General features: G+C 39.1%; 1 protein-coding gene across 3 annotated transcripts in view; it reads right to left on the bottom strand.

The window, feature by feature from the left end:
- Window positions 1-288: 288 nt before the first annotated feature.
- Window positions 289-17277, bottom strand: part of foxk2b (forkhead box K2b) — a 103101-nt gene continuing 86112 nt past the window's right edge. The window contains exons 7-10 of one of the 3 annotated variants that reach the window (XR_013889126.1): window positions 14356-14640; window positions 13546-13755; window positions 10431-11045; window positions 289-306 (exon numbers count right to left, since the gene is read on the bottom strand). Coding sequence is in view for 1 of the 3 variants with exons in the window: in XM_080209038.1 (XP_080065164.1) it covers window positions 10849-11045; window positions 13546-13755; window positions 14356-14640 (692 nt within the window). In the remaining 2 variants the exon portion in view is untranslated. Of the gene's footprint in view, window positions 307-9714; window positions 11046-13545; window positions 13756-14355; window positions 14641-17277 lie in introns of those variants that run through there. The other 2 variants (XR_013889125.1, XM_080209038.1) reach the window with 2 other exon arrangements.

Genomic DNA, 17277 nt, shown 5'->3' on the forward strand with positions numbered 1-17277 from the left:
ATATCTGAAACGGCTGAAGTACACAGTCCAAAAGACGTGCTGGTTAAGTGCATTAACTGTGCTAAGTTCTCCCTTGTGTACAGAGTAGGCGCTGGAGTGTGGCGACTAGGGGATTTTCACAGTAACTTCGTTGCAGTGTTAATATAAGCCTACTTGTGACACTAGTAAATAAAAATAAAGATGTTTAATGCAGTCAGTAGATGTAGAACTACAAAGGCAGGTTAGTGATTTGAACAATGTGTCTACAAATGCTGACTCACCTTTGAGAATGATTGACAGACCATCCATCCTCTGTCCAACTCAATGCTTGTTTTAAAAAAAAGCAAAATCATATTTTAAAACACTTGGTAATGTAAAAATGTCTAAAACACAACAATGACGCATGCATTTTAACTATCAGAGTTCGGATTTACCTGGAAAAGTTTATCATTTGTTTGGGAAACCAATGGTAATATACATCAATAAAAACATCCAGTCCCTTGAAACTCCTCCACCATCTAATAAAAGCATGTTTGATCCTCAACCTCAACCCCGCTTTCTGGCCCAATCTGCCGTATCCCTCAATTCCCTTAGTCTATTAATGCCTGCCTTGAACACGTACAGTAACTGAACATCCTCTGGGATAGAGAATTGCAAAGATTCACAGCTAGGAGAGAAAAAGCTCATCTGTCTGAAATGGACATCTCCTTACCCTGAGATTAAGATCCTGATTATTGGGCTCTCCAGCCAAGTAAAACAACCTCTATCTCTGCAGAAATCTCACAGAATATTTTGTGTTTCAATTAGATTGCCCCCTCACTTTTTTAAAGCCCAGAGACTATAAGCATTCTACTCAATCTCTCTTTATACCAACAACCCTCATCACAGGAACTCGATTTTGTTGCACATTTTACTTTAAGCGCAGAGGACAAAATTGAGACCACAGGGTTGATCTCCGAAAAGCTTTATATAATTACAGTAAGGCTTCATTACTCTCGCTCTAAACCCCTTGCAATAAAACATACTATTTGCCTTCCTAGTTGCTTGCTGTAGTCGCATGTTCACTTAGTAGTCCAGAGCTTGTCTCCAGGTTGTAAGAAACTGGACAAACGACCCAAAGTGTGCTTATGGAAACACAGAAGCCTGGAAAAATGACTGGGAATTTCCCAGGATGCTCGAACTTTCAATGGGCAATTCCCCTGGTCCCTTAGACCCTCTGAAAAGGTCTCTTGAATCAAGATTCAAACACTTTGCACAATTCTGACTTACTTACTTGAAGTTAACCAGGAAATCCTAGTGTAGGACTACTATACAACTGACAATCATCCCATCCACTTACACACAAACCATTCACTTATGTACTGACACCCAAAGAAACTTGGGGACTTTTAAGCACTCGTCAAGAATATGGCAGCTGGTACCACAAAAAGGGGATGCATTCTCTTCACTACTCTCGGGATTTCTGCACTAAGGGAATTCTTCTGCGCTACGTATTGGAGGTAGATTTTCAACATTTGCAGTTAAGTGGGTAGATTTCCATTTGATCAGCGTTGGACACGTGGGTTGACTCTGATTGGAAATTTTGGGCCTGTGTTTTTGTACAAGGACACCAAAATCCCTCTGAAAATCAACACACAAGTTTCTCACCATAAAAATGAAGTCCTATTTTTCTACTCTTTCCAATTTTGTGTTTGTTGTGGAGGTGGGGGGTGCGGACATGCTGAGAATTTCTTTAAGTCCGTGGTCTTTTTAAATATATTTTGCACGCTAACTGCCTGAGGTCCTTCAGGTCACTGCGACTTTTGGATCGTTTCCACAGAAAACATTGTTTTCCAAAAAAAGTGAACTCTTTCACATTATACTCCATCTGCCAGCTTTTTGCTTCAACTAACTTGTCTACATCTCTCTCCTCTTCATAACAGTACGTCCTTTCAGTCATTAATGTAAATAGTTGAAGCTTCTGAACTAATTCAACTAGTAACAGCCTCATCGGTAAACAGCCATTTTATTCCTATTGTTTTCTTCTCTTTAACCAATTCTGTTATCCCAATACTACAAACCTCCATTTTGATTACATCCACCGGTTCCCCAATATCTACTCTTCTTTTACATCTTCAAAAAAATTCCAATTGATATCAAATACTATTTCCCCTTTCATTTAATCAAACTGACTGTTGTCTGTGATTTTCTAAGTGCCCTGTTATCACCCTTCAATAACGGATTTGGATCGTTTTTCCAATGGGAAATGTCAGGCGAACTGACTTGTGGTTTCTCACTTTCTCTCCTATTTTGAATCAATTCCTCTGCTCCGATTCACAAGAGCCTGACCTCATAGCAACATGCCAGACAGGGTTCCATTTTTCTAATTAATGCAAACAAACTATAACCACAGACTTTGGGAGATAGCTTTATGTAAAAGGATAACACTTGTATTATTTCACTGCACACTCCCTTGCCGCTCACCCTAAGCCCGGAAGTGGAGTTGGAGAAAGCTGGTAATAGTTATTCAGTTACTTGAACGGAACCAAGAGCCTAATCTTGTGTAAGCAAGAATTCAGGTTATTTCTGCCAATGTTCTTCTGTCTCCATTAGACAGGATTGCTTGTAGTTATTGGGGGAACTTCCTGGGAGTGTTCTAGTGTTTGTGGTGGGTTACTTGCGGTCATTCATTCTGTCCTCAAAGCATACTCTTTACTTCTAGCTTCTGCTTTTAAACTTGCAGAAATGGGATAGTCACAAAAACAACCGTCATGCTGTCTGCAAAAAGTAACAGTACTTGATACAGATTCTACGCTAGAGATTCCACAAGTCTTTGATTGGAAAATCACACACAAGAGTTTGTTCTATGAATTGATCACCTCATCCTAATACCCTCATCAAAATGTTTAAACCTAAACTGAGAGATTTCCTTTAAACATTAAAAAACTGCTGAGAACGCAAGTGCAAGTAATACAAGCGAATTCAAGTGCTGAAACAACACCTGCACTGACAAGTAATAACTACTAATTACCCTGGAGGTAATCCAGTGTCTTCAAGGCTCAAAACTATTACAAAGGGCTTTGCCTATTATTCTCTTCCTTATCCTCACACCATGAAGATTGATGAAATTATGTTCACATATGCTTCACTCAGGAGGGTAGTGAATCTTGGAATTCTCTATTTAAGGGGGGCTGTGGAGGCTCAGTTATCAAGTAGAGATCGACAATCTTTAGATATTAAAGATACTAAGGGACACAGAGATAGTACATGAAAATGGTGTTGCAGTAGATGAGCAGCTATGGTTTAGTTGAACGGCGCAGCAAGTTCAAGGGACCAAATGACTAACTCTGATTCTCTATGTTAGTCTTTACAATTTGATGTAAACCTGGTGAATGTTTACAAGGTTTCAAACTTGTGCCTTAGCAATTCAAATTACGAGGGAAGGAATCGCACTCACGCCGGCGTAGTTATTACAACAGCAACGATGGGAGAACAAGAGGAATTTTTTATTTTGCAGTGATTGGTCTGTCATTTAATTGCGACAGCCCTGGGAAATATTTGGATCAGCTTTTATAAATACTTAGGTGTTTTACTCTCTATGGGATTAAATTTAAATTCATACACATCAGAAAGTTCACTAACTTGTGGTGCTCAGTTAAAGTTCCGTTTGAAGGCTATTATTAGTCAAATTATTTCAAATGAGTTCATGACCAAGTTAAAATAAAATGCAAGTACGTTATCCAATGGGTTTCCAAATAAACACTCGAGTGTGAAATATATTTAACCACCTGCAAGTATCCATAACCTTGAGCAAGATTCAGTTTTGTAACCCTCAAACAAGATTAAGTTCAGTTGCTCATATTGGTGTTTTATTTCACGCGAAGACACCCACAATTATTTTAAAAGTGAATATACAAGTTACCTTGTTCTTCATTTGACTGGAGTCAAATTATTGCAAATGTACATTGTATAACACTGGTCTCCTGTCACAACAAAATAAATAAATCATGCTGATTTAAAATGCCTGTTCTGTTCCACTGCTAAAGTGGTAAACAGCACAAATTTGGCATCTTCTGTATACATTTACACCATTCAAAAATATTTTTCCTACATTTACTGTTGAGCTAAAATTATAATTTTCCAGAAAAATTTGAAGTGAAACTACTTTTGGCTTTGCAAGAGGAAGTGGGCTGATCAGAACAACTTCTGAATGGCCACATAATCCCAGTGTTAAAAAGCTGCATCTGGTTAGTAATCTGCATTTGAGATTGCTTTGTTCCAGTGTTCAAAAAAGATGACAGTGCATCAGCTTTTTTTTAAACAGGAATCTCCTTCAAGTCCACTACACTGAGCTTATAGCTAATGTAGTTTTCTCCCTTTACGTTGGGTCAAATGCAAACATTACATTTTTGGTGAGGCCATGTTCCAGAATGTCTGTACTGAGCAATTAATATCCACAAACAATCAATAGGTCAAGGTCAATTTGTGTTAAATGTAAAGTAAAATTTCCTCCACCTCTCTCCCCAAGAATCTTTAACATCAACATGGAATAACATTCCTCTATTTCAAAATTAATATTTTCTGTTTTCCTATGCAAACTTTTCATGGCAAATTATAAGTCGCCCTGAGCTTGTATCCTCCACGAATGGCATTAAAATAGCACTGTTGGGCCTTTACAACGGTCTGTGCCTGCTGCAAATCCAGACAGACGAAAGGGACCTATGAAAGGAAATGTGTAATCTCAGTACTGCTGAGTAGTAGCTGTACTGAGAATTGTTCAAGGTTACTCATCCCTTCCTGGAGGGAAAAGAGCATGGCTTAGCATCTTGCTTCTCAGATGAAATCTAAACGTTCGTTTATCTTCAATTTCCTACAAAAACATTAAGACAGTGTGCCTAGCTGCCCCACTCCACACACTACTCCCCTTTCATTTACCTTAATAACCAGCACAACGCTTTGACAGTCACCATTTCTGTCATGTTCAAAGATCTGGTCAGCAGTTGTTTAGACGCAGTAAAACATCGGAAGCATTTTCACTGTCTGGGTTCCAGATTCAACCAAAGCATTATTTGCACGAGTCAAACAGATGTTCAAAAAACATTTGACGCATTAAAATGCTTTAATCTTGGAGACGTGGGTTGAAGTCCTGCCAGATGGGATAAAGGCTTACTTTGTTGGCTTTGAGGGTCATTTATGAAGTGCCCACATGAAACATGTACACTTCTGTAAAGTACAATTGTGCAGTAGTTCCAGTGAACTTCTTTCCTGTTCTGTAAAGTTTTTGGTAAATCCACAGTCATATTGGTAGTATGAAGGTTGGAGAATTAAGTCTTTGAAAATTTAAAAACCCATTATCAATAACTGCTACTGCCTATTTAACAAAGATTAAATAATAGTAAACTTACCTTATTCAGATTTAGTGATGCACCTTCTCCATAACTTCAAAACCACATCTGCCACTGCAGCATATCAACTCCCCCTCCCCTCACCATTTCCCATACAAGTGATCTCTATAACCTCCAGAAATACCGCAAGTAGCACAGTATGTTACACCGTGAGTATGTTGAAAACTTAAAACTTGAGAACTTAAGCAAAATGCATTTACTTCTCAATTTCTGCAGCGTTAGGGGATGCAATGAGCAGAATGTTAGGCACCTTATTACAAAACAAAAATCTGGGCCATTGCTGACCTATTTTTACTCATCTGTTGACTGGGTGGCACAGTGATTAGCACTGCTGCCTCTCAGCTCCAGGGCCCTGGGATTGATTGCCAGCTTGGGTCATTGTATGGAATCTGCACATTCCCCCTGTTTCTGCGTGGGTTTCCTCCCATAGTCCAAAGATGTGCGGGTTAGCTTGATTGGCCATGCTAAATTGCCCTTTAGTGTCCCGGGGTGCGTAGGTTAGAGGATTAGCGAGATGAACGTGTGGAGTACAGGAATAGGGCTTTAGTGAGATTGTTGTCGGCGCAGACTCGACGGGCCGAATGGCCTCCTTCTTCGCTACAGGGTTTTGATGATTGAAGAATAGAAATGCAGAAGTCTGAAAAAGATTTGCGCAAACTCCCTCTTAACCTTCCTGCATCACCAAAATATATAACTTGATATGGCATAATACATTAATTTACAGGGGGAGAAATGAAGGAAGGGACTAAAGAACAACATTTCAATCCCAAGGAAAGTGAATTCAACTTTGGAAATATACAAGGTGCCAACCATAATATCCTACCTCCACCTGCAGGAGGCCAAACTTCAGATCTATATTCACAGTTACAAAGTTCTTTCAATTTAACTTCATAAATCTGGTAGACATGCCTGTCAATTTTTAAAAATCTGTACCCTGAAGTAAAAGGGAAACAAGCTTCAAGTGCAACAGAAGAGTCCAGCTCAGCCACCTGCCCGCTAAAATATTAAACTACTCGCTAATACCTATTAAACGTTTCCTCCTTGCTTCCCATAAAGCAATGTGGAATTTGAAACATTATTAATTCCAGCTAATATTTTGCTGTCCAATCAAATTGTTGTTCCTATTAGTGACAACCCTTAAACAAGCCTGCAGCAGCGGACACGTTCCCCACAGATGCTGATATTGCAGAGAATCAAGAGACAAAGCTTCAAGTGTAGGCGAGCTGAGGGCAAAGAGAATCAGCAGAGATTTGTACGATTGGGATGGTGGTGGCGGATGAGGGGGTGTGGAATTGGACAAAGGGAGTGTAAATGAGGATACAGAAGGCTGGATATTAGGATATTATGAGTGTCCATGAAGTGTCCGTTCTGTTTTTCAGATTCTAGCATCTGCCGTATTGTGTTATTTTACAAAAAAAATTACCGTCCTCCTATAGTACAGGATGCATCTGCACACAGTCGCCTGCAGGTAAGAAATTTGATTAATCTTTTATATGTTTGGGAAGCACAAACTGAAAATTGATGATTGCCCCTTCCACCAGAATATCACGAGCCACACTGATCATCCCAATATGTTGTAGCTTCCTTGTACAACTTTTAAGGTCCAGTTGCAGTGCAAAGAGAGCAAACTTTTCATTCTGTTCTAAGAAGTAAAGCAGGTTACAAGGTCATTCTCAACATTAACACACACAGTAAAGGTTGTGATGTTAAGACAAACAAATGAAATTCGCATCTAGCTGATCAATGGTATTCAGCCAAGCTTGATGCAGCTTTAAAAGTGAGCTTGGGCGCAACATTAAATCCAGTTGTATTAAATCTTCCAAATCTACCAGAAGGAAACAAAGATATTAGTGGGCAAACTTGCTGCTTTCACATCCTGCTGTTCAGCTCAGATGTTCTGAATTCCTTCAGCTTCCGTCCTCACCTGGAGAAATACATCACTTCAGCAAAGGAACAGCACATGGGAATTATGCCAATTTGAATGTTATCAAAGTTATCTACTGCTGTACCGTGGCTGTCCTATTGCGATTCACAGAATTAAAATATCCTCAAAATCCAGCCGTGGACAATTGCTGCTTTAGACTGTAGTATAGTGAAGGTGGTGGTGGGGAGAGAGGGAGAGGAAGGTGCTTCTTCAGATGAAAGGTTGACATTCCTAGAACATCTTTCCACACCCTTCTCAAACAAACATTACCAACGCGCTTCATATATAAATAATTACTTAATAGTGCAGTGACTCGTACAAAGGAAACATCGAACAATGTCATGGCTGCTGTAGAGCTGTGCTACCTTACGAGATTAAGCGATTTGCCATATTCAATATTGTGAACACCAATGGAATGATCTATAAAGCTTATCCAAGTAATTTGGTGTTAGAAATGTTCAACAAATTCAGAAGTTAAAGCATCTTCATTCGGACACAATTATCTCGAATTTAATAAGATTCACTATTTCACATATAGCTTAAAATATGAAAAAATTATTAGCCAGTAAATACATGGGTTAAATCTTCACCTCTTGAACAATCCTTTTACTTTATATACATCTACCTATCTTTCCAGTTTTGCTTCTTCCAAAGGTCACGGGTCCTTGCACTCCCCGACAGTCGGCAGACCAACTATTCTAGATCTTGTTTCTGATGCTACGTGGACATCAAGTAGAATGGTGGCTTAATGGCTTATTTATCTCGATCATTTTCTTTTTACAGCAAAGGATTCAGATCTCGCCTGAACTAGCGATTCAAGTGATCGAGATTATGGCAGCAAAGCTACAGTCATCCCACCAGCATCAGATTGTTCTATTTTAACTTTGGTTACGTTTCAATTTTCGTTTATTCCTATTTACGGCCTTAATACCACAAATGTGATTTTGAAATAGCCTCCGTGTCTGCAGCCTTAGCTACGTCGTCCTCTAGTGCCTCCCCACTTTTGTCCAGTTGGGCAGGACTCCGCTCATCCGTTCTAATCTGTCTATACAGGCAGAGTATCACTTGTAATGACAACTCTTCCTGCACCCATGCCATTATATGTGGCGTCCTACGATGACCTATTCTTAGCCCCTTCCTATTGCTCACGTATACATTGCCCCAACGTGACACTATCTGAAAACACAGCATTAGTTTTCACTTGAACACTGATGATGCCTGGCCCTACCTCACCACCAGCTCTGGTAATTCTTGCATGCTGATTAATTGACTGCCTGTCTGACATCCAGTACAGAAATCTCCTCCAATTAAATACCGGGAAGACCAAAGCAGTTGCTTTGGTGCCCACTACAAACTCAGTTCCCAAATAATTTCATCTCTCTTCCTAGCAACTCAGTCACTATTTACAGCCCTAGTGTCATATTTGACTCCAAAATGGGCTTCCGACGGCATATTCACGCCATCACAAAAACAGTTCACTTCCACGAAAATAACAATGCCTGATTCTGCTCCCACCTCAACTCATTTGCTGAAACCTCATCCCTGCCCTTTTCACCTCCAGATTTGACTATTTCAATATCCTTCTAGCTGGTTTCCCCCATTCTGCTGAACTTGAAATCATCCAAAACTTTGCTGTTCATGTTTTACTTTCACCAAGTCCAGTTCAGCTAACCTGCCTGCTAAGCTGCATTGGGTGCCTGGTCAAGCAACGCCTCAATTTTAAAATTCCATCGTTGTTTCCAAATCCCTCCAGAATCGCATCCCTTTCTCTATAATCTCCTTCAGTTCTACAATCCTGAGATATCTGCACTCATCTAATTCAGGCTACTTCAGTATTTGACACCGTTTCATCATTTCAGCTACTCGTGCCCTCGTTTCTTAATTTTCCTCTCTAAAATGCTCAGCCCCTCTTTCCTCCTTAAAATCCTTCTCTTCGACTAAGCTTTTGGCCATCTGCTCCAATATCACCACAGGTAGCTCAGTTTGCTTTCCTAAGCACTCGTGAAGCATCTTTGTTTAATTACACTAAAGACATAAACACAAGTTAATGTGTAAACTGCTAAAGGTTATAACAAATGTATTATGCCACTTCATTGATGTCAAACAGAAAAGGTTTTTCTTTGGTTATCCAACCCTGAGACATCACAGGTAAGCCCACTGGTTAAGCAATGTCCATTGGATATCAATATTGATTGGGGAAGCTGGGTGATGAAATCCGCTAGAGGGACCAACAGAGGTCACCTAATTCAGCTGACCTAGAACTGAGCACGGGACCCGACTGGTCTACGCAGCTCAGCTACCTTGTGAACAAAAGCCACTGAACTGCTGGAAGTGGAGAAAAATGGACTTCGTAGATACATACATATCATGAAATATATTTTGTGTCCGTTCATATTTTGAACATTCGTAACCCCGACTACATAGACGTCATAATTAAACAAGGTTTTTATTCCGCAGTTTGATTTTTAGCAACAGTTACCAGGTCCCAATAGCCCAGAACAGATATGCACTTTTTTTTCTCCTCCTCTTAAATAAACAGTTTGCAGCAATGTGTTTTTCTTCTTTTTGTTTGAAATATAGCCTGCAAAACCAAGCCAGGAATAGCCAATGTCAACACAAAGTAACAAAGAAGCAAAGAAAGCAAATAAGCAGTAGGTAAGTGCAGCGCTGGTCAAATTAATAGCTGTTCATTTAGGTCAGGTAACGGCTCAGTTACATTGGCTTCTTGCCCAAAACATGCAAACCCGAAGCATTTGATCACTACACATTAATAAAAATTGATTAAATTCATCAGGAATCTGTTAAAATATGAAAATCTGCAGGTGTAAAGTAGATTTATCTGGATTTAAACAGACTGAAGTAAACTTTTAACCACTCCATTGGTTATTTAAAAAAACATAACTACATTCATTTTCACTGAACATAAAATTAAATTTACGTACGAAAACAGTTGTGATTCCAAAGCTTCTGAAATATAAAATGGAGTGATCTGAAATGATAGTAACCCCATTTTCATCTGCAGAAATGAAATACACCCAGAAATATCCTAATTCCACATATGAACAAAATACTGCATATTTACTAACAACTGCATTAGGTAGGTCATTAAAGGCTAGCTGCCAGATGTAGGAAATGGGTCCAACCTTTGTTTCCTTTATGTAATATACAATCTTTTGTAACTGGTGTACAGTAAGCACTTGCCATGCTGCCGTCACACTGGTCTGCTCAAGTCTATAAGTATCTGATGGAGAACGTCAGATGTGCGTGGCTAGCTGTGGCCCTTCCCGTCTCTCCCTTTCCCAGTGAGCACTGAGGTAGTTGAGCAGGAGGAACAGCCTCTTATGAGGGGAGTCACTTATTAAATTTGTTCAGTTTATTTTAATTTATTCCTGTGTTTTAAGGCTTCCTGTTTCTCAGTGCTACAATTTACAGTCACTCATACAGGTCCCCTAAACCCATAACGAGTCAACACATTCTGAAGTTCTAGATGTTAAGTTAGACTTGTCCATTTGGCACCTTGCATTTGATAGAAATTAAGCATCTTTTCCCATTCCCCAGTCTTTAGTTTTGGCTGTTGTGCACACTCGCAGCCACAGCTGGGGTTTCCACTTTGACAGCGACAAGTATACTTTCTCCATCTTCTGTTTTGATACGTTTAATCTCTGGCTGCTCTCCTTGGTCTCCATTTTGGCGTTTTGTGGGAAGGGACGCTGATGCGGAGGCATGGGTTGCCAACATGTGTAATGGGCTTGCAGCAGCTGCAGGAAACAGAACAGAATGTTTATAGGCCTCTTTAAGGAGTCAATTCCTATTAGGTTTGCCTTGACAGTTCCCCACAATTATTAAAAGGGTGGGAAAGTTCTAATTTAATTTGACGCCTATACTCAGTTAAATAAATTTGCACCGGAGGACAATTTACAATAGTAATGCTTTTCAATGATTCATACACTGTTAGGCAATCAAGCGACAAATATTGCCACTGTTTATCAATTTCAGAAGAAATACCTTTTACCTAAAAAAGGACTGGATTTTGAAGTTAGAATAAAAAGGGCTAACCAAGTTTTGGAGTTTGTCAACTTCAATGTCAAACTTATGAAATATTTTACAATAACAGAAAAGAGCAGATAAAATTCTGCAACCACTTTGATAACTGCAGTCACTAAGTCGTGGTAGCTTCAGATGCAAGACTTCATGAAATCTCTTCAACTGAACCAGGTAGTCGTCTTGTACCTTTGACCGCCACAGGTGATAAGATTGGCAGTATGTAGATGAGAAACGGCTGGCTCAAAGGATAGATGCTTGGGCATGCGAGAGGAAATGGTGCCAAGTCGCGATGAGAAGCCATTTGTAGGTGATTTCTGCCATCTGATATTAAGAAATGTCTGAGCGTATTGGATGCAGCGAAAGCTACGGGTCCCAACAACAACCCAGTTTTAGTGCTAAGGATGTTCTTGAGAAGTATCCATGCCTCTAGCCAAAGTATTTCAGTGCGCTGGCACCTACCTGACAAAGGTGGAAAATTGCTCAGCTGTGTCCTCGCCACAAAAGGAAAAACAAATGAGGAGCCTATCAACTGCAAAGCGACGAAGGTATTACAAATATGCTGCATTTAGGTTTGTCATCAAATTCCTGAATGTAGTTAAGTAATCGTAACTTTAGTTGGAGAAAGTCAAAAGTATGGGAGAGAAACCTCAAAAGAAATATTTTTTTCAAATGCCTTGACACTTAAGACAAAAGTAAAAGAGGGTTGAGGAATGCTTACAAATGTCTTTGCCCAACATCCAAACAAAGTAGTCAAAACGGGATAAAACAAAATGTGTGAGGCAATATTACCCAGTGTCAATTGGCACCTCATCTCTACACAGGTAAACTGAATACAACAATGAATACAAAAATCTGCAATTGTTCATTTTTAATTGGCAGTCTTTGAACAACAAATAGTGGGGATAAGTGATATGTTTGTTGTCTACGAATATTTTGATGAAGTGTGCACAATGACATTTTATTGGTTTATATTTTATGACAGAACACCTCCCTCTATAATTAACCCAAGGTGAAGTGGTTGAACCAAACCTCTTCAATCTGATACATGCATGGCTTTTGTCCAGCAAATCTAATCACCAGGTTACTTTGCTTTCTGTTATGTTATATTAAACTAGGATTTTTTTTATGTATTAAGTGAGCTCTATTTAATTTTTTTCATTTCCATAAAAAAAATCCCCCATAAGAGATTTAACGCTGCAATTCCGTTCATCTGTTTGAAGACAAATCATTCACATCTGTCTCATCATCTGGTGGAAGTTAAATAGTTGATAATGCAAGCATACTGTAAATATTAGGCCAGTACTCAATGGGCAAAGCTCAGAATTGAACAACATAATTTAGTGTCAATGGTGATTAACGTATGCAACTAATATCTACTGATGTCTTTTAACCGGTATTCAGTTCTCCTGGGAGATATTTTCAAAACAGGTTTCAATCTCGGAGTCAGGGACAGCACGTATCTCTGAATCAAAAACTATTGCGTATACCTAGACTTCAGTGTTGTACAGAGGAAGTACTGCACGATTCCACCCTGCCAGTTTTTAGAGGAGACGTTAAACCAAGGCCTCATCTCACCTCTCAGATAGACGTAAAAGATCCTATGGCAATGTTTGAAAAGGGAGTTCATTCTGAGCCCATTTCTCTCTCAACCAACAAGAGGTTATCTGGTAAACTATCCCATAACTGTTTGCGGGCGCATGCTGTGTATTTTATAACTGTGACTATGCCTGTACAACGATATAAAGGGAAATACGTAGGGTAGACAGAAATATTTCTGCCATTCCAGGACTCTAGAAAGAGGGGATATACTCAAAATTAGAGCCAGACCTTTCAGGAATTAAATTAAGAAACATCTCTACACAAAGAGTGGTGGAAGTTTGGAGCTCTCTTCTGTAAATGGCAACTGATGGAAGAACATTTATAGATTTTAATTCCAGGATTGGCAGATTTTTATCATCCAAAGCGATTAAGGGCTTTGCAGCAAGGATGGGTTAATGGAGCTGCAGATCAGCCATGATTTAATTGAACGATGGATCAGATTCAAGAGATGAAATGTCTGTTCCGATGTCATTACGTCAGCTGGTGAATATACCTTGGGACTTTCTAAGGTGTGAAATGCCCTAAAACCTCAGCCGTCGGTCTGTATTTATATTCAATATTTAAAGAAATGTGGTTAATAGTCAAACTTACAAAGATATAAAAATATAATATTACCAGTGTTAGCTTGACCTTGTGTTGCTGAAGAGATGGGCACCACATGCGTTCCATTCTGTGCAACTGGTTTAAGGGGTAACTGGTGTTGGCCCAAAGGAGCCTGCTGTAGTATAGTAACTGTCTGTATGGGTGTACCCTGTGAAGTCTGAATGAAGCGACTAGCAGTGCCTATTGAAGCTGGTGCAATTGCAGGAATAGGCTCCACTTTGACTGCAAAACAGAAGAAAAAGTATCACATATCAAACTGCATCACTTAATTCAAAATTGCACTTAACATCTCATTGATTATAAAACGGTATCCTCATTTCTTTCGCAATACTGGAAACTAACCGCATTCCTTGATATGTTTTGCTTTTTGTTCTCTTCTCTCAAGAAAAAAATTAAGAAACATGAAAACATTTTTGTAATGAACCACAGGAATGCAAATGTAAACATTAATCAAGGCAGGTTCCAGTTTTATTATTATTTGGGAAGGAGCATTCAGAATGCAAAGAAAACGTTTTAGTACAATTCAAGTATTTTCACTACAGAGATTATCGTGCGAGATGAAATGTTACACATTTAAGTTTTGAAATGCGTAGCTTTCAAAATTTAATTGTAACCTTCTACCTTGCATTCAATAACAATTTTATCCTTCTATATCTTGCCCCAAATCCAATTGATAGTACTTTTGCATTTAGCTTTGATAAGTTTGAGCAGTAGAACGAGAGGATGAAATATCATATTTGGTAATGATCTTGCCTAAATACACAGCAATGATTTGGCACATTAGATCAAGGTGCAGCGTTCGAAAATCCTAACTCCCATTACCTTTCACTTCTTTATGTTCTCCGTTTTCTGGCCGATCCATTTTAGCTTGGCTGACCATAGCCTGTGTCACAACGGCCTGGTTTGCTACAGTGTAGCTGTTTGCTGCCAGATTAGCCATAGTAACAGCTACAGTGGGTATCTGATGAACCACATGAACAGTTTGCAACATGGATGGTTGAGACGTCGGTGTAACAGGTGTGGCCACAGTATACGTGACAGGTTTGATGGACTGTGAAATTTGCCGTTGGACGGCAATTAGAACTGGCTGAGTGGACAGAGGTGATCCTGAGAATAAAGAAGAAAATTGGAAAGCAATTAACCTTCCTGTACGTGTCTACTACTAAAGTTGTAAACATGACAAAAATATATTCATGAATGACACTCCACCTCCCCATTACTACAAAAAAGAATTCAAAGTTTTCAACAATTACATGACAAGTTTGAAAATGAACTTTCCAAAAGAAATCATATCTTCACTCTACAAAGCATTAGATTTGGCTAAAAGTACTCGCAAATAGACTTATGCTAATTTTGTTATAGAGCCACTTTTGACGTGGTCCTCAATTACATTGGTTTAAGCTCACTCGTTAGGCTACTCAGCAATTATTTAATTATCAAAGCTGCATTACTGAAATTATCCTCAAACCAGTTCACAACGGAACCTTATTCGGTGTCATTATTATAATATCCACGTGCAGCCTGCATGTTGAAAGCTCTGTTATTGCTTAGACAGAGGGAAACATGTTTAGTCAAATGTGCTTATTTAATAATAGGTTTTTAAAAAAAACTCAAATACGCTGAAGAAATACCCAAATTATATCACTGTCAAGAATGCATTGAGAAACTTAGATGTGGAATAGAAAAAAGACAAAGTAAATCCTCATCAGATTTTGTTTTCCCCAACTGTACCAATGTGAACCATGGCACAGAGCACATTGCAAACAGGGTGGGAAGTTGAGAATTTGAGAGTGGAATTGGAATTATCTGGCAAGTTTGTGATTAGTTCACAGAGAAATTTAATCTTAATATTTAAAATTTAACTGTCAACCGATTCATATTTTTTAAAGTTAAAATCCAACCAATTGTAGGCAGCTGCCTGAATGGGGGCAATTACTCAGAGCTGAAGAGTCGACTGAGCAGTTGTAACCTGTGTAAGGCTCAATCGATGTATAAAATTAGAGGGTCTAAGGCACAAGAATGCAACATTAACCGAATGCATCGTGTAACGGAGAAGCTACACGCACAGTGGGTAATTGCGAAGGGAAATGGAATTCCCTTTATTTCAAAGGGAAGTATATAAATAGGAAAGTTATGCTATAACTAGATAAGACACTAGTTAGAGCACACCTGTAATACCGTGAACGGTTTTGGTCCCCTTATCTAAGGAAAGATATAGACATTGGAGGTAGTCCAAAAAGGGTTCACCAGGTTGACCTGGGTAAGGAGGGATTTTCTTACGCGGTGAGGTTAGGAAGGCTGAGCTGGTACACACTGGAGTTTAGAAGAATGAGAGGCGGTCTTATCGAGACATACAGGATTCTCTGGGGGTGTGACAGGGTAAATGCTGAGAGGCTGTTTCCCTTGCAGGAGAGTCTAGAGCCAGAGGGCATAATCTCAGATGAAGAGGAAGGAACTCTTTACTGCAGAGACTGTTGTTAAGTCTCAATTCAAGGCTGAGACAGACAGATTTTTAATCAGTAACGGAATCAAGGGTTATGGGGATAAGGTGAGAAAGTGGAACTGAGGATCATATCAGATCAGTTATGAATGGGGAAGCAGACTCAGTGGGCCAAATGGCCTATTTCTGCTCATCATTATAGAGGTACGAGGAATGACTTGGCTGAAGTAGACTGGAAAACTAGATTAAAAGATATGAAGGCTGATAAACAATGGTGAACACTTAAAAGAATACTTAATGAATGTAGATTCTACGGATTAAATTTCACCGTTAAAAAATTGGTAGTGATGGCTAATAGGTAGTTTTAGTTCAAAAGCAGTCAACAATGTTGCCAAAAAGGTTAGTAAACCTGAGGATTGCAAAGGTTTTAACAATTAGCAAAGGGTGACCAAGAAATTGATAAACAGGGAGGAAGAAGTAAGTTAGCAAGAACTTTGAAAACAAATTGCAAGGACTTTTACAAATTTACACAAAGAGATTAGCAAAAATTAATGTGGCCCCTTTAAGAGACAGAAATAGGAGAAATAAAGGAAATGGCAGGGACACTGAACAAATATTTTGCGCAGATCGTCATATTAGAGGACACAAAGAATATACCAGAAATTCTGGTGAACAGGGGGCCATCAAGAGTTTTAAAGTAATTAGCATTAAAAGAAAAGTACTGGAGAAAAAAAAAAGCACTAAATCCGGTGGACCCAATAGTTTACATCGTTGGCTAGAGATGATGGACGCACGTGATTTTCCAGCATTCCTTAGAACAGCTGTGAATGGAAGGTAGCAAATATAACCCTGCCTTTCGAGAAAAGGAGTGGGAAAATATGAGGGGCTAGTTAACCTGACTCATTAATAGTAAGCAAAGTGCTAGAAACTTTTCCTAAGGGTATGGTACAGAGCACCGATTGATAAGTGTGTTAGTCTGAAGATGCAAATTAGTAGAGCAATTAAGAAGGATCCAGTGAATGTACTATATTTGGATTTAAACAGAATAGTTAGACAGAGTCATTCAACACAGTTTGATGAAAGGAAATACTGGTCGATAAATGTATTAGTTTCTTGACGATGCAACTAATGGGGCAGTTAAGGATAGCGTGAATGTAATATATTTGGATTTTTATAAGATATTCAATAAAATGCTACATGAGGTTGTCACACAAGTTTAGGGCTCATGGGGCTGAAAGTATATTAGCACAGGTTGGGAATCAATGACAGAGCAGGAAACAGCATAGGAATAAATGGATCATTTT

This window comes from Carcharhinus amblyrhynchos, chromosome 21, assembly GCF_965287045.1.
Source record: "Carcharhinus amblyrhynchos chromosome 21, sCarAmb.v2.hapA, whole genome shotgun sequence".
In the NCBI taxonomy this organism is placed as follows: Eukaryota; Metazoa; Chordata; class Chondrichthyes; order Carcharhiniformes; family Carcharhinidae; genus Carcharhinus; species Carcharhinus amblyrhynchos.